The sequence below is a fragment of the Atheta coriaria genome, unplaced genomic scaffold (genome assembly GCF_025399875.1).
Source record: "Atheta coriaria isolate IRGN ID8LTWV9N9 unplaced genomic scaffold, Caltech_Dcor_3.1 hic_scaffold_9_pilon, whole genome shotgun sequence".
NCBI lineage: Eukaryota > Metazoa > Arthropoda > Insecta > Coleoptera > Staphylinidae > Dalotia > Dalotia coriaria.
In genome coordinates, this window is record NW_027045451.1 from 8,845,549 (window position 1) to 8,864,283 (window position 18,735).

Below are 18,735 nucleotides of genomic sequence, written 5' to 3' on the forward strand. Positions count from 1 at the left end.
TTGGTAATACTTCGTTCAGTTACGTATTGCTACTTTTCAGCAGCACTTCATATGGGTTTATACCTATATATTTAAATGTATTACAAAGAGTTGTAATTTCATCTTTGCTAAAACTTCCCAAAATACATTTTGTACTTTGCAGGTAATCTAATAGTGTGTGAGAGTTTATGTAATAAAATATTTTACACACGGCTCACAACTCTCAACTTACATCCATTACATACAACGCACGAGGATTACCAAGTTTTCCAATTTCAACCCGGAGTATGGCTACAAAATAAACAAAATTTACGTATGCACTCCAACAATTTTCAGTTAGTCTTAGTCCCTAACATGACGTGAATGACAGCTCAAATTTACGCCAAAATTTCCTCCACAAAAAGAAAACAAGACAAAATTTTTGATTTTGCTGCGCCGGTTTGATTAAAAATCTAAATTTATTATAATCCGCGCAGCTAATTAATATCTCTCCATGCTTGCGGATAGAAAACGTCTGTCGCTGTACAAGTAAATTAATTTTCGTCGAAAGTAATTAAGACGCCTCGAGGTTAGCATAACTGCGTTAAAACTGCGCGAAAACAAGTTTAAGTGCTGCGGGACAGCGCCCAAGGCCGTTGAAATTGCCTTCTGTTCGCTGCCTTTGTTTTTGTTTGTTTGCGTAGTTCGGAATTTTTCTGGAATGTTTTATAGTCGTCGCTGTACGCGAGTTTACAGCTTTCGCGCTTTTCTTTCACTGGCCTGTGCTTGAGTTTAATTATGTCAAGCACATGATCAATGTTTTTCACTTTTGAGCTTTCAAATAATGCTCACGATTAAACAATTTATATCAGCACAAAGAAAATAATTTAATTTAAAAATCGCAAAGGGTATGCAACTCAAATTACATTTTTTGTATTTTTGGTTGTCTAGAGTAACATATTTATTATTTACTAACTTAAAAAGTACATTTTGGACTTAAAAGGAGGTTATGTTGTTTTTATTTGTTACATTTTCATGAAAACACATTTTTTCTAGTCAAAAACCATTTTAAACACTTATTTGTAATAAAAAATAATGATTCTACTTCCAAAAAGCGACTGAATGCTTGATTTTCCACATGGATACAAATTTTATAACGCGTTATTGGTTGCCTACACTAAAACCAACATAACCTAACTGCAGTTCTATTCCTATCTTTGTGCTTGATGCACCTCATGCGCCTTATCAGTTTTCTGCTTGCATGCTGCATTTATTTTTGTTTGGTTTACTCGTTGACGGATACAGATTGGTCCCTAGCAGATATCCTGCCTCGCTCCGGGCTCCACTGCTCCGGCCATTAGATGCAGAACGGTATAGAAAACCGAAGTTTGCTTCCCTGCTACGGAACGAACCTCTTTTGCTCCTGTTGCAGTTGATGCTGATCCTGCCGTTGATATGCTCATAGTCATGCCAGCGTTGGCACTGACGCTGATGGAAAACACGCGAGTCTAGCGCGGAAAATCTGAGCGCCGCGTGCGCAGAATTTTAACAAATGGTCGCTCGTACTTTCGGCCATTAGGATGTCACAACTGATGACGTGCGCTAAATCACTTGCTTGCTCATTCGTAGAGTCGACGCGCGCCGATTTCACTTCTTAACTAATCCATCAGTTCATTTTTCTTCACATTCCACTGAATTATTTAGTCATTCAATGGAAATTTTTGTATAAAATTCAATTTGATCAAAATTTCTTTTTGAATGCCGTTCTGCTTTTATTTGATCTTCAAATATTCTAAGCATCAAGCATGATTGAGTATATTGTGACAATTTTCGCGCGTCAAACATCGCTTTTTTTAACTTGTGTATTTCCATTTCAGGTATTTTTCATTTTCTTTCTTTTGATTTCGCTTGGTTGCACCTCAGCAGCGGTAAAATTCACGTGAAAAAATATACGCGTAAAAGGTGGCGTCTTTGCGAGGGCCGTCTTGTGTTATTTTATGATTGATTGCGTTGACTCGATGGCGGAAAGCAAACTTTTAATGGCGCGACAAGACGGAAGTCGGTTGAAAAAATAACGCCGAGCAATAGGGACGTCGCGACGCTAATATACACTTACACGCACGTTGGTGGCGGGCGTATTCTCGTGTAACATTATTTTTTGCGCTGCTTCCGCTCGGCGGACGTGGAGACCTCGTCGGTTTTATATTGTTTTGCTGCGACTGTCAACGATGGTGTTTTCCGGTTTACATCAGACGATGGAAATAGCCAGATACAAAAAGAAGGATTAGGAAAAGACCTAATTAAATATTCATTGCGTTTTTTATTTTTATTTTTGTGGAAATTTAAAAATTTCATGTTAAAAATAGTTTTATTTTATGAAATATGAATGACGTTACCACTGAAATTATTCAAGTATATAAATTGAATAAGTGTTGAATGTGTTGATGGTGATGACAGACGACGTCTGCATTTCAAGTCTTGCGGTGAAAAAAGTGCATGAGACTCGTCCGTTTTCAGTTAAAGAAGTTTGTGCCGCCCGAATACGCTGCGCACTGCATAATGGCAACATTGCGCATATATATTCTCACTCATCTGTCGCATCCGGTGTGCGAGTGCACACGCTGAATAGGAAGATTTTTAAATGCAATCGTAGCAAACTAGCGCCGCCATTGCGACGGCGGCGACGACTTCGGCAACGAGTTGGCGGACAAAAGGCATTAGTGGGCTTCGTATTTTTCATCTTGAATATACTTTTGCGCCAGTGCATTGATACGCCCAGTGCTGGTGGCGAAATGCGGAATATTATTTTGTGGTGGGTGGCAAGTTGAATGCAGGAAGAAGAAAATTTGATAAATAGCTTCATTAGTATGTGAAAATGCGGGGGTATTCTTATAAAATGGGAATAAATTGTGAATTGCAGTTTTTAACAGCGTTAAAAATATGAAAATATATTGTTGTGATTTTTATAATCTCTTTTAAATAGTATTTTGATATCAGCTAAAAATTTCGCTTGATATTTTTTATGCTAATTTTAGAGGAATTAAATTGGAATTTAATTTTCAATTTATATCATTTGATCGCTTAAATGTCTTATTATTATTACCCTAGATGGCGCCAGCGAAGTGACGTCAGAGTAAAGTTGTTTGATTTCATTTCATTCTCTGCATATCTTTACACTTTAGCCATTTTGCAATAAAAGTTTTTAATAGAATTAACCTCTCATTTAATAAATAAATAAATTAATACGCGTTGTGTATTTAATAATTTAAGTTTCATTAAATATATACAATATTAATTAATTATTTATAAGTCAAAAAAAGTTATGCATGGTAAAATGATAATAACTCATCTCAAACAACAGTTTTTTAATACCTACTTTGGTAACTTAATTTAAATTGTTAAATATTTGAGAAAATGTGAAAATAAGTTTAATTTCCAGCAGGAAATGATAAGTTTTTCGCTGTGGGACGCCTTAGTTTAAACTTTGCGCTTTAAGCCCGCAGCGCCAACTTGAGTTTGAGTTTTACTTTTGAATCGATAATGGCCTTACTCAGATAGTTTTTCCCGCGGCAACTTTCTTGCAAACACAGATCTAAGCGCATTTCCGAATGTTGAAAAGATTAAATGTGTTTTATGCAATTAAGTGTACATTCACGTATTTACAAAGTTTATTGTAAGAAGCACATAAATGTTGAAATCTTTTTGACGTAATAAATACATTAAAAGTTAGAACATTTTATCAAGAAGTGGTTAGTAATATTTATAAATTGCAACATTTTAATATTATTTGATTTCAATTCGGAATATTATCGGTAATATAAAAATGAATTGCAAAATCTGTTGGTAAGCGCATAACTCAACAACGCCTAGAATAATTTGGCCAATTATTTTTTAAATGTTCGTTAAAGTCCAAGGATGGTTTTAGTGCGAGAAAAATCGAATAATTGCCGCTAAAACCCAAATACAGCCCTTTTCTATTGGAATAAAGTTGGCATTGAGATTCAATCATAGTTATAGTTAAATAGTTGAATCTGAGAGGGCGCGCTGAAGTGCATTATTGGCAATCCTTATATAATTAATTTCTTTAAAATAAAATTGCGAATTTTATTAATAGAAGTGACACATACTATGTCTAGAACAAAAAAGTAAAAATAAATTACATTTTTATTAAACATTATCAGGACGAAGTCGCGGGCAATATTTTAATATTATTTGATATTAAATCGGAATATCATTTGATAATAAATATAGTATTTTCTGAATTGCAAAATCTGTTGGAAGCGCATAACTCAACAACGCCTAGAATAATTTGGCCAATTATTTTTTTAAATGTTCGTTAAAGTCCAAGGATGGTTTTAGTGCGAGAAAAATTCGGAATAATTGCCGCTAAAACCCTAAATACAGCCCTTTTCTATTGGGATAAAAGTTGGCATTGAGATTCAATCATAGTTATAGTTAAATAGTTGAATCTGAGATTGCGCGCTGAAGTGCATTATTGGCAATTCCTTATATAATTAATTTATTTAAAATAAAATTGCGAATCTTATTGATAGAATTGACACATACTATGTCTAGAACAAGAAAGTAAAAAGCGAAATGCATTTTTATTAAACACTGCCAGGACGAAGTCGCGGGCAATATTTTAATATTATTTGATATTAAATCGAAATATCATTTAATAATAAATATAGTATTTTCACTTTTAGGTATAAAATATATTTTAATTGCAATTAGTTTAATTTGAATAACTAAATTTTATGATATCACTAAAAACTCTGCAATTATAGTTATCGTTAATTATTACTCATAAAATGTCAATTAAATAACAAGCACATAATCATAACAACCTGTCCATTGAATAAAACATAAATTTATATATCAGTATAAACATGATAGGTTGTTATAATGGCCCCGGCGCTCAATTATTACTTCCCCAAAAATAAAACATAAAGTGTATACGTTGCTACAAAGCAAAATACAAGTATGTGATGCTTCCGCGTTTTTCCAAAAATTTCCTCGGCCGAAAAAAAAAACAAGCAACCACTCTGCATATGAAAAGCACAGATATAGTTCAATACCTCTCAACGCTGCTCTTTGTTAGCTCGCATTATCATGTTTGCAACTTTTTTCCTCTCTTTACGGACGCAGCACATACTCAGCAGTCAAAAGCAAGCTCTCATACACTTACACATACAGTATAAAGATAACCAACCTACTTGCAAATGCTCGCGATATGGAAATAGACGTATAAAGTAAAATCGCACTTGGCTTATTCCAGCAAGCCGGAATAGCTTGGCCATTTCATTATTACGTTTTAGCTTTTGGGCATTTCGACCTTTTGAAATTGCTGTATGTACACGTAATATGTGAGCCTTCATCATCAAAAGGCATATTTGGAGCCAATCGTATAACACTCGGATGTGCAAATATTTATTAGGAGTTGTGCTCATTTTAGAGGAATTAGATCGGAATTTAATTGGCAATTTATTTCATAATCAACTTAAATGTTTTATTTTTATGGCCATAGATGGCGCTAATGACCTTGAGGTTTGTTTTCCACAATTTTGATTTAAGTAGCGCCATCTAGTGACTGTAAATTTTGTAGTTACGATTAAGTTATTAATGTTTCCACTTTATATGCACATATGCAAATCTAATATGTGCAAAATTAATATTTACATAGAGTAATGCCTTTTTAAACAATTTTCAATGTTTTACTGGAAATACACGTGAATAAAGTCTAGTATTCATAAATATTCACCGTAAAGATTTGTTGCACATTTCAAGACAACAAATTATTACAACTTTTGCTTTTTTTGCTTTAAAACAAGTTATTTGCCTACATTTGCAGAAAATCTTATTTTTATGTTCCTAAATAGATACATTTGAGGTTAATTTTTCACAATTTTTATCCCGCGCCATCTAGCGGATTTAAATGTTATCCCTACGATTTAGTTATTAATGTTCCCACTTTATATGCACACTCGCAAATCTAATATGTGCAAAATTAATATTTGCAGTGCGTAATATTTATACGCGCCATTTAATAACCGAATGAACACTAATCACTTTACCTCCCGTGTGCTGTGCAAGCACAAAAACTCCACAAGCGATTGCAAGCGCAATGGCGCCACGTGAATGTGCAATTAATAAATGAATTGCAATTACACCGCGATCGCCGTTTCCATCTGACGTTTGCCTGATATTAATGCGTGCCAGTCATGAGTATGGCGAATATGGCGTAATGGCCAGAAGTGGGCATGAGTGGAGGCCGAAGTGGCTAATCGAATTAAAAAAGCCGCGCGCGCGAGCTACACGCACCCTAAAAACCAGTCGGCCACACACAGCTGGCGCGCAAATTCAATTCGTTTCATTCCGTCGAATTATATCCGTTATAATTCATCTCCGAGTTCGTAACATGCACGCTGGGAAACATTGATACTTAACAATTTACAACACTTCACTCTTAATTTTATTTGCGTCTGAATATTTGATGCGTTGTCTTGTAATTAAATTAAATAATTAAATAGGAAAGAGGAATTTATTTTTGCCTTCAGCGTGTTGGTTGGTTGGTGTTATATTCTGTGTTCCGGTTTAGATGTTTGTATTTGTTTTCTTTGTCGAGTGCAATCGAATAAATCACAATTTATTTCATGTTTACACAACAAATTGCTTTCTATTGCGTTTGACACTCGTTGAAAAACCACTGATAAAAAACATCATTAAAAAAATACTATTGTACTATAGGCAACACAGAATGCATTACATTGAAACAATTATGTATAATAAGTTGCCTATATATAAAAAATAATTATTTTTTTGTGTTCTTTTTCATACTCGGTATTAAATCCGTCTAAACGTAGATGATTAAGATTGAGATTAACGCTTGGGTTTATTTTCTTGTCGATTAAAGGTGTGTATGTGTGTTTGTGTACATTTAATTGGAATTTTAATCGCATTTCGCGTCGCATTTCAATTATGTAACCGAGATGAGTTTTCGAAATACTTTCCGCGCACGCTCCCCTCGACCCCTGTGACAACTCGAATTACATCCCTCTCAAATGACACCCTTAAAAAATTAAAGAAAAACGAGTTGCTGCACGGATTTCTGCCCACCCGCGTCTGACGTCTTCAAATTGTCCTTGACAGATTTCACACTTTACGCCACGATCAGCACAATCTAAGAAATGTCTTTTGTGTTTCAAATGTTTTAAGCTATCGCAGCACATTTGCGAAAGCGGCGTCACCGCAAATATGAAAATTTATGTGCATAAATTAATGCGCGTTATTAAAACAGCGGTCGCGGTCTGGTTTCCCTACTTTTATTTCGTAGCAGTTTCCATCGCTTGCGGGTGGAAAGGAAGGCGTTGCGCGCACGCTCCAATAAAGAAAAACAAATTGGAAAATGCGGGCCGACGCGACGAATTAAATTGAAAGCACTCCTTGCTGCTGGGAGCGTACTTAGGAAGCACTTTCCACAATATACAGCTTGAATCACTTATTAAAAATCATTTTCCACTCAAATGTGTGTAATCCAAATTGGACTTACCAGTTGACTTGTTAAGACTTGCGCGTGGCGCGCGGTGTTTTTTCTGCTTCATCTTGTTTTAAGCATAATGAATGCATTATTCATGCCGCATTAATATTCGACATGTGTTGTTTTAAGAAAGTCCGCAAAATACACGAGTTTTATTAAGTCGCCATGGGGTAATTTAAATAAATTTCGAAGTTGAACTGTTTTGACTTTACAATTTATTAATTTGTAGGCGACCGACATTGTGTTTCCTGCGGACATTAATTTTTGGGTTGAAGGAAATCTGGTTGCCTACAATAAAATATGCTTAAGTCACATATTACCATTAAGTTGATTATTACTTCAAAAAAAATTGTTAAAAAGAGGAAAATAATCAAATGTTTTTATGTTTTTAGCCGTTGAGTGGTCAACTTTATGTTATTTTTGGTACATATGCTTAATGTGTGCAGATAAAATATTTCTGGAACAATAATCTATCTATAAAATAAAAATCAATCTGTTGGTAAGCGCATAACTCGACAACGCCTAGACTAATTTGGCCAATTCCTTTTTTAAAATGTTCCTTGAAGTCCAAGGATGGTTTTTACGAAGGGAAAAATTTGAATAATTGCCGGGAAGACCCTAAAGACATCCCTTTTCTATAGGATAAAAGTTGGCATTGAGATTCATTTATAGTTATAGTTAAATAGTTGAATCCGAGATGGCGCGCTGAAGTGCATTGTTAGCAATTTTTTATATAATTAATTTCTTTTAAATAAAATTGCGAGTCTTATTGATAGAATTGACACATGCTATGTCTGGAACAAGAGAGTAAAATCGAATATTTCTTTATAAAATCAACAAATAATAGTTTTTCTTAACAAATATCATTGTTCCAATAAAAATTAACGTGAATAAAGTTCGGTATTCATCAGTATTTACATTAAAAATCTGCAGCACCAGTCATTTAACAAAATTTTACACTTTTTACCTAAAAAATAGCAAATACTTATAAATTTAACGTTTTTTTTTTCTTGTTTCAATTAATTATTACTTAAAAGCAAGTATCTATTCATCCTCGTAAATTTTTAACTATTTTAAATGTTTGACACTCCCGAGAGCAGAATTTACTACTCCTGCAATATAAAGTTGTTCGCCCACATTTGTAGAAAATCGTGGCACGCGAGTGCCGCAAGCGTTAATTCCTGATATCCATTATAACTTTTCCTAATCGTGAAATACACCCGCTTGCTCTTCCTCTTCTCGAACTTTCAAAACACATATGTGTGACTACTCTGAGTGCAACTTGCGGTGTACAACTAAATTAAACAAATATGAGTGTACAAATACACTAGATATCAAATACAAGGTAAACACCAATACTAACCCAAGCGTCAACTATCATCAGGCAATGTGCAATCGAAGTTGATAACTTTCTATCAGGAAGCTAATAGCTAATTAGTAATTTATGCAACGTACAGTTGTCATGAGTGTACTTAATAATTTATAGACATGTAGACATCATTATGGGACATTAATTGGTTTTCAGTTAGTTGTATATTTGTTGCTTAGTTGGGGAATAAATATATTAACAAGTTAATAGAAAGAGTTTTCCAGAGAAAAAATAGGAAATGTTGTATTTTATATTTATTATTTATATTCTATAAAATTTATTTATAACTTTATTTTTACTTTCACGAAAAATGGTACTTTACACACGGATGGATAAGGCCATGACTAAAGTACTTTAGTCACGAGTTTTTGTCATAGGTTCTCGAAACAGTGGAAAAACTGGCGCTTTAAAGGTGGAAGTACATAAATGTTATTATTTAGCACGAAACTATAAAAGTAACTTTTTAAGTTTTCTAATAATAAACGTTTAATAATAATGATAAGGGATGTCATTTTAGTGGTTCTAATTTTTTAATTCCTGCAGTAAACATGGTTAATGGATATTAAATTGGATTTTCAACTGTAATTCAATCCTGTGACATTAAATTTACTACAAAATGCGAATATTTGAAATAATCCTGATCATATTTGGGTTTATAAACTGAATTAAAGTGAAATAATGTTTTATCTCGTATTTAAATGTTTTATATAAAACAAATTTCTAACTTTAATAATGTGCCATCTATAAATTACTTTTATGTATGCAACCAAAAATACCTTTCCAAAAGACATCAACATATTTGGTTGCATATTATGAACCTATGTAACTAGAAACTTATGTTAACCAGAAAAAAAATTGAACAAAATTTCACGTTTGCGACTTTTCATCAGTATTCTATCACGATTGCCAAACTAATATTTTCCGGTAGATATATACGCCGCCTTGCCTCTTTCTTGCCTCGCCGATGTTGGCGTGTCGGCTTTATTCTCAGGCGTCATCATCTCTTGGCGTCGTTGGCGGCGGCGTGCGCACTTTTGTACCTTTATTTTCCGCTTTTCCGCAATCTGCACGCGCGCGTGCACGAAAGTCGCCACAGCGGCAGGAAGAGCGCGCGACGTTAAGTTCAATCAAAGTGGGATTCGAACGTTCAACACCAATATGCGATTCATTCATATATTCTTCATTCTTATAATACCCGTTTGGCAGCCCGTGGGGCTTTTCACACGCGCGCGCTTGCTTTTTTCCCTGATTTTGTGCGCTTTTCTTCGCCCCCATTCTTAGGTGCTTATTGTGTCTTGATCAAGATATAGACGCACGGATTGAATGGGGCGAAAATTATGAGTAGGTACATAATGTAATTTCTGAATGAATTGCCTAATTTGTACAAATAAAATCCACATTGCACAAATTTACAAATTTCCCCCGAGCGCACGCTTCCGTAGTTATAAATTACCGCCGCCCAAATTGGTAGCGTAGCATTTTCCGGCACGAAATATGTCCACCCCTCGTTTGCATCCCGTTTTAACACAAATTAAGCCACTGTTTATCAAATGTAGCCGCGCCATATTGATTTTTTTAATTCGCATCATTCACCGGCCGCCATAACCCCCACCACCACCACCCCGCCAACCCTTCATTCATTCACCCTTCTGCACGCTTCTTCCTAAAACGGGATTCTTTTCATGTGAAATATTTTCCACTTTGCTGCATATATTGACTTTTCCGAGGGTTATAACCACGTACGACATCCCCACCCGTTTGACCGTTTTCATTATACACACTACATGCATAAATGAACTTTAATCCTCGCTTCGAGCACAACACACACACCCACGCGCATACAAATATAGTACCATTAGGTATTAAGAAACGAACGAACAACCTGTTTGCCAACCGCACAACAAGTTTGTTAACCTCTCCAGCGCCTTTGTTGCACCTTCTCCGGGAGTTCTTGTAAAGTCAGCCAATCGAGACGCGGCTTTTGCTATGGCCCGGTGCTCTGTTGTAATTACACGTTGGTGTGCGTGATATTTAAATAAATTAAACACACCGGCGCACGGAGGAGGCGGTTCATTACAATAAAACAGCACGAACGCCCGCGCGCGCGAGCGAAACGTGGTCAATTGCAGTCAGAAGCAACAGTTTTGTGGTCTCGTGCTGTTGTTCAAACGTAATGAACCCTCTCGACGCGAAAAAGCCGAATTAGCAGGGTATATTTTGTCTAATAGCGCAGCGCATTGTGTATAATGTAATTTACGCCTTTTAATTTTCCGACAATTTAGTGCAATTATCTTGTTATTTAACTGCAACCAACTATACATACAACTACACCTAATACATGTAGTGGTAATGTTGAGTTGGTTGCATAACAATGTGAGTAGATTATATTGGCTTACGGAATAATCGGTGGATACTTCGTAATCTTCAATTTCCATTTCGATGAGTCGCTGGTTTTATTTTTTTTTCGGTGCGGCGTGTATGTGTGTATCACGCTAATCCATGGCACGCAGGGAAGCCTGCAATCAAAGAAAACGCATGAACAACAAACAAGCGAAAACAAACAAACGTGTACTCATATTGATCACATATTAATTACAACAAACCGTTGAATACAAAATAAAATAAAATGAGTGTGCTTGATTTTGTTTTACGTCGATGTGCACGTTTTGTGGGCAATATATTCATGTGGAGGTAAAATCAACATTATTATAGGCAACCAATGTTACACAACTATTTTGTATTCATAGTTGCATAATGTTTCGTTTTTATTTGACCTACTTTTAAAATTTAAGAAAAATTGTGGCGGCGCATCATCAATAAATGTCGTCTAAAATTAATTATTATTTGAATTTAATTCCGTTTTGCTATTAAGATAAAATGAATACTCGAAATTTTACTTGGTTTTGAAGTCAGTGATAAAACGTGTCAATTCCAAAATAAAAAAAAAATGAATTCATTATAGTCCCATTATTGGATTAAGCTTAAGATTTGTGGATAAATGACAGGTTTTTAGATAAAAATTGACACCAATCAAAATGTTTTTCTGGACTTAAAATTCAATTTCATCAATTTGAATATTTTATGAAAATAAAATTTAGATTTTAATTTTTTTTGGTTTTAATAAGTTTTATTAGAAAGTACGTTTTAAAAGGGAAATACACGTGAAAGAAATATTCAAATCGACTCATTTTTTGCAAAGTCAAAGTGATTTTAAAATTGAAACACATTAAAAACTTTAATTGTTAAAAAGTACAATAAAGATTTTATTGTTTTTTCTATTTTTAGATACAAAACAAAATATTTTCATACATAAAAATTAATTTATTTCGAGGCTTCAAAACATGTTCGATTTAACCGTGGAATAGAAATAATTAATTGTTCAATTAAATTAATTAATACCTACGTGGTTTTGTATTAATGCTTTCACTGCTTTTTCATGTTCCAGCAGCAAACGTGTACAGATTATTGGAATCTAATGATATATAATTAATTAATTACAGTAGGTAATTGAAACATTGAAACCACGAAACTCCTTTCAGCAATAATTAATTTGTTTTCGTGCTGGTTTTTCTGGCTCATTTTTTCCGCCGGCACCTACAGCTTGTGCTGTAATCAATTTATACGTGCACTGGAAATGACTTTCTTCTTTTAAAGAGCTTAGGCTATAGCTATATATACATTTTGCTAACAAGAAAATGCAGCCTAAAGGAGGAAATTTCATTTTCTTCCCGCTTGCAGCTGTTTTTTGTTGTTGTTTTTGCGGTTGTTTTACCTACTTGGTATCGTAAGCCAGCGTTTCTGACGTTTAATGCTAAGAAGCGAATTTATCCGTCATAATGTTTACGGTCGTAGACAAATAACGCGACGCGAATAAACTCCGCATTTGCATATTACCGCACAGCGAAACAAAACAACGCAAAACAAAGCACGGAAAGTTCTGGTGCGATTATTCTCCCACTTGAAATTGACTTACTTACCTCTTTTTAGTGTAGTTTGGTGTAGAACCAATTGACAACCGAATGCAACACTAACATTTTCACACACACTTTACATCAAACACTCTAGAGTAATATTAATATTAATAAATACTAGATATTACACACTAATTATTTTTAAATTTAATTTTTATTAAAATCATTGTTCACACTTTTTTTCTCTAAGGATAAAATTGAAGTTTAATTTTAATTGTGAATTGTTTATGCTTCAAAGTGTTTTCTTCATATTAGGCAATCACTGTTTGAATGAATGTTTGAAGATGCGCGACGAAGCGCGAATTTACGCGGAGGCGGCAAAGTGGCGGCGATGGCCTGTGCTCGGCTCGAAGGTGATGCGAACACTGGCGCGGCCGCAACACAACTACCATCCGCCGTCGCCGCCGCCGATGCCGCCACTGGGGGTGAAGCGACGAAACGGCGAAACCGCGTTCGGCGTGTTAATTAAACAAAATTCACACACTTTATATGCAAAATTATATTGCTAGTAAACGGATAGATGGAATTATATGCGGAGCGAGGGCGTAGAGTGTTAACGGAAGTAAACACAATGAAATATAGACATGCTTTGTTTTTGTTTTGAGTTGAGCAGCTATTTAGTTGTGTGGAGGCGCCGGGCAGCATGTATTATAAAGGGCAAGAGTAACTCATATCGCATATCTCATATATATAAATAGCATATATACCTACATTAAATAAGGTAATAAGGTATGTAATAGAAAATATTTTGTTGCATTTTTACGGGTCAGAAAAAAATGTGTTGGGAATTTTTGTAATTAAGTGCAAAATGCAAGAGGGAAAAGTGTTTAATTGAGATTTGTTAAAATATTACTACAGCTTTATTTCTGACGTTAATAATTAAAATTTAGTGCTGCATTTGTAAATGTGTTTTTGTCTTCGTTATTTATTGCTTTGATATTACATAAATATCATATTCAAGTTATAATTTGTCTTAATTTTACATAAAATAACTTTACTAATTGCAAACATTTCACTAACGTAATATAATTGTTTCTAAAAATAAATTAATTATTTTATTGTTTGTTTTACATTAAAATAAACGACAAAAACAACTAAAATAATTTATTTCGTTGTTTGTACATTATAAATCATATTTTTGTAATACAAACAAAAGTAAATTAGATAGTTGAGCTTGAAATAATGCAATCAACAGCAAATGGAATTCACTTAACTGTATGTAAGCCGCACCTAAACGATAACAATTGTGAAGTTAGACCGCATTGTGTTTTGGTCCGTATTTTGGTAACTAAATTTATTCAATTGGGCGCTGTAAAAAGTCGTCTGGCTGGTCGGAATAATGGGATTAGTACCTACGTATGAAATAAGCATCCTTTCAGCATACCGGGGGAACATTTGTTGATGTTATGATTTACTACTCTCTCAATTCTTTGTAATATTTTTTCATATTATAAGAATATCTGAGGAAAGTATGTGGATGATTTTATTTGCACAGTATGAAAGCTTCCAAGAAATACTTAGAGGTAATTTGCAATTTTTTCAATTTTTATTCTTTTTAGGTGCCACTAAAATTTAAAGTTTTTTAAATTTTATTTAAATAGAAATTCAGTAATTAGTATTTTACAAAAAAATATATTTAAAGATAAACTATTGTAGTATAAAAGTTTTTTTTTTTTTTGTTCGAAAAGTTTTCTACTTACTATAAAAATGAAAAAAAAAGCATTTTGCTCCGCTTTTAAGATATTTCCGAGAATTTTAAGGCACTTCATTAATACTAATATCAGCTTTGGAAATTACCTACACAAAATCAAAAAATTCTAACCAAAAATGTCCTTTGAATTGTAATGCATTTGAAGCATTTCTCCACGTTTTCTCAACCCGTCCTCATCGAACTTTGCCCATCGATTGCTGACTTGCCGGAAGAGTAGTTCATTTTAAAAGCACGCACGCACGCCCCCGGAACGCACCGGCATCGGCATCCTTTGGAACACTACCGTACCACCATTGCCTTCACCGCCGTTGCCGCCGTCGAACAGAACCCGTAATAATGCGCGCGCCAATATCCCGAAGCTCTCTAATGGATTACCGCTCGAGTATTAAGCCATATTAAAAATACCTAAAATCATGAGTTGCAGTTAAATGATTAATGAAATTCTCGCGCGTCGCCGAACTTCGTCACATTATTAAAGCGCATTAACGCCTTACCGCATAATGTCATCATTCTTTTTTTTTTTTAATCTGGTTGCGGCTGATGTTCCGTGTCGTTAATTACGATTACGAACAGGTGAGAGAATTAAGTGACAAAGAATTGGCACAATTTGTTTTAAACGGTGGGAAAATATGCGTCACAATTTTATCGTTTGATAAATTATGATTTATTTATTTTTATATAAAGTTTTTCTGCTTTAAATATATTATTAAAAGTAATTTAATGAAATAAAAACTGGCAAAATTTAATTTCACTCCGCAAACATGCAAAAAACAAGTCATAAATTTCTAATTTGATTAAAAAGAAGAAGTAACGTCTTCGTTTACGACTTACCTTTTTTATATAGCAATCGTCTGAGATGCTGTGGGTGTCGAGAGAGTGTTGAGATGCAAACGCACGCCCTTAAAACTTGCGAAGAGATTACGCACCTGTTTTTACGCCTAGCACACGGCGTAAATTATTACTCGGCGTCTATTTTTAGGCGTTTGCTTAATAACGGTAAGTAAGTAAGATAAATGCCAAAACGTACATGTTGCTAGTGATGGTAATAAGTCACTTTCAGCGGTAGTACCAGTAAGAAAACGAACAAAAAACCAAAATCAAAAAGTTAATTTGATATCTTTTATGAAATAATATTTAAACTGAATTAACTGAAGAAATTGACTTCAAAATTTGTTTTTAATTTTGTTATTCAACACTAAACTTGCCATTTTCCACATTTACTATAAAATATACTAAATAATAAACATTGTAGACATTATATTGCGCGATAATACAAAAAAGTACCCACTGCGTCGTAAAACCGCATAGAAAAAATGAAAATTTATGAACTCGGTGAAAACGGGGCCAGTTGATTTTTCATGATGTCATGTTTTCTTATTGTATTCCCCGGCGTGTTTCATCTGGCGAGATGGCGCAATAAATCAAATGACCAAAGAGGAAAAAAAGCGACGCGCTTCAGGGAAAAGGAAAACTTTATTCAGCGTGTAAATGCGGTAAATGCTTACGGGCGGGTAGGCTCAGGTGTGCGCGTACATATTGTCAATGAAAGCGTACGTCGACCGTACGAAACCGACCGGTACACATTGTGCGCGCGTATTTTGGTGTGTACACAGCATTTTGTTGGATTTTATTTCACGAACTCCTTATTGTGGATCGCTTTGAGTGAATTGCGACGAACAAGTCACTTGACATACGGACGAGTATGTTTTGTGTGCGTAGCTATATTATTAACAAAAAATAAAGGCTTAATTTGCTAAGTGCTATGGCGGCTTTGGCAATATGCCGGGTGGCACCCCAGGTGGTTTTATGGGGTTATATGTTTATATATCTTGCGGAGAATTTAATTTCGTCAGCGTTTTCAAGATGAATCTCATGGGAATAGGTAAAATATTCATTTTTTGTTGGTTTTCCATCTTTAATAAGATAATTCTTATCAAATAACTTAATAGGGCTTAAATAATATAAGTAAAATGATTAACCACAAGTGTTTAATTGGGTTATTTGTTGTTTCAGGAGAAAAGCTGATCAAAAATATAAATAAATTTGCGGTGGTGAAAAAGGTAAGTGTTTAAATAAATGTATTTATTTAGTTGACTAAGATGTTATTTTCTGAAAAAATTATATTGGTAGGCAACCCAATATACAATAGTGCAGCTATTGTAGTAACAAAGTATACTTTGTCCCGGTTATTTTGTTACTGTCAATAGCAAACTTCCGATTTCTTTATATATATAATGTTCTTGGCTCCTATGTGGAGCATAGAGCCTCACTAAGCGCCCTCCAACGATTTCTTTAGGTGATGGTAAACATCAGGTATATTGCATCCGTTTGTGCAATCACTACAGTAGATTGAGTTCTGCAATAGATCAAAGGGTCACTCAAACAGTAAGAAACATAGAAACGAGTTGAAAAGCCAGAAATTTTACATTTGTAAATGAAAAACAGTGAAATCAAATGTTTGACATTGAATTTAATTTAAATTAATTTTTATTTATTTATCGATATTTTTTATTCCAAATATTCTCTTTTTAATTACATAGCAAAAGCTTTAATCTGAAATCTATTGTATGCAAAATGCAATTTGCAAATCTGCTGACTAAGAAAATCAGCCAATGTAGATTATGCGCTACACTTTGCTCTAATCGCTTTTGGATGAGACGGCTGAAAAAAAAAACCCTCTGCAAAGCGTTTAAACCCAAAATCACTTACATAACGTTTTCAACGTCATTTGCAAGATCACAATAAAACGATTCGCACGCTTTGAATCTTCAAGATGCGCGCATGGAGTGCAAATATTTAATAAACAACTTCCGTAAAAACGTGGAACTTGCGGTGCTGAGCGACACCGCATGCTATATACAATAGGAGTTTTCATATCGCCGGAGGGTGAAAGCACAAAAACAACCCTAGCATTATTTTATTATTTCACGTATATTTATATATCCTACATTTATTTCTTACATATGAATTTGTTTTAGTTTTATTTTACACTAGCTTTTGCCCGCGACTTCGTCTCGGTAGTGTTTAATAAAAATGTAATTCGTTTTATACTCTCTTGTTCTAGACATAGTATGTGTCAATTCTATCAATAAGATTGGCAATTTTATTTTAAAGTAATTAATTATATAATGAATTGGTATAATTATATTGGATCCTATAGAAAAGGGCTATCTTTAAGGTTTTCTCGGCAAATATTCGAATTATTCTCGCCGTAAAAATCATCCTTGGGCATTAACGAACATTTAAAAAAAGTATTAGCCAAATTAGTCTTGACATAGTTGAGTTATGCGCTTACCAACAGATTTTGCGATTTATTTTTTTTTTCATTTTGTATGCATATTATTTTAAAACCACCAAATAGTAGTTTTTTTCCTTTCTGTTTTGTTTTATCGCAATCGTGGTGGCAGCGCCGGGTTCATGACTCGACGTCGCGAAAATAATCACGCAAGCTCGCAGAGTCGACACGCCGACACACCGACATACTGACTCCGAGCAATAAATAGAAACAAATAAAGCGGCGCCGCGCCCGCCATCGCAGTCGCAGGCAGATAAATGGAGCCTTGAATTGAAATAACTGATAGGTAGGTGAGCGCTGTATTTCGCTTTCCGCATCGAATCCGTATTGTTTGCGCGCACGAACAACTCCGGCAAATATTCGGTTTGGAAATGGTCGGAACAATGCGGATTCTATTTGTGCACTCACACCGCGGCCGCGTAGTTTTCTATCTTTGGTGTGAATGTGAACTTGGAATTAATGGCGATGTCAGGTAAAGGTCACGCGTTCAAAACGTTCGAATGAAAATGCGGTGTAATTAACCTCGGGTTAAGGAAGTTATCAAGTTGACACGAAGAATAAATGTTTTATATCGTATTATATGAATTATACATTTTACGAATCAAAAATTTATGGTTGCATAATATTTATTTTCAAAGAAAAATGATAAATATGAATTTATACTAGTTTTGAAGGGAAATACGTGTGTTTTGCGTGTGGCTGTCAAAAGTTAAAAGGAAATATGTCTAAAATTGCAACTCAAGTAAATGTTTGTTTGGAAAATACAGGATATGAAACTATAATATCTTGACAACGATCAAATACAAGCAATCATAAACAATTCACTAGCTATACATTTTTATTAAATTGTAGTTAATAGCAAGTAACAAATTTCCAAGTTTAAGAAATATTTTT

The 18,735-nt window shown here is 34.4% G+C and overlaps 1 protein-coding gene across 1 annotated transcript in view; it reads right to left on the reverse strand.

Moving 5' to 3' along the window:
• LOC135799140 (dopamine receptor 1-like) overlaps nucleotides 1-13,186 on the reverse strand; it is a 59,843-nt gene extending 46,657 nt beyond the window's left edge. The window contains exons 1-2 of the mRNA XM_065312162.1: nucleotides 12,842-13,186; nucleotides 11,261-11,380 (exon numbers count right to left, since the gene is read on the reverse strand). Of these exons, the coding sequence (XP_065168234.1) occupies nucleotides 11,261-11,299 (39 nt within the window). The 5' untranslated portion in view covers nucleotides 11,300-11,380; nucleotides 12,842-13,186. The remainder of the gene's footprint in view (nucleotides 1-11,260; nucleotides 11,381-12,841) is intronic.
• Nucleotides 13,187-18,735: the final 5,549 nt, after the last annotated feature.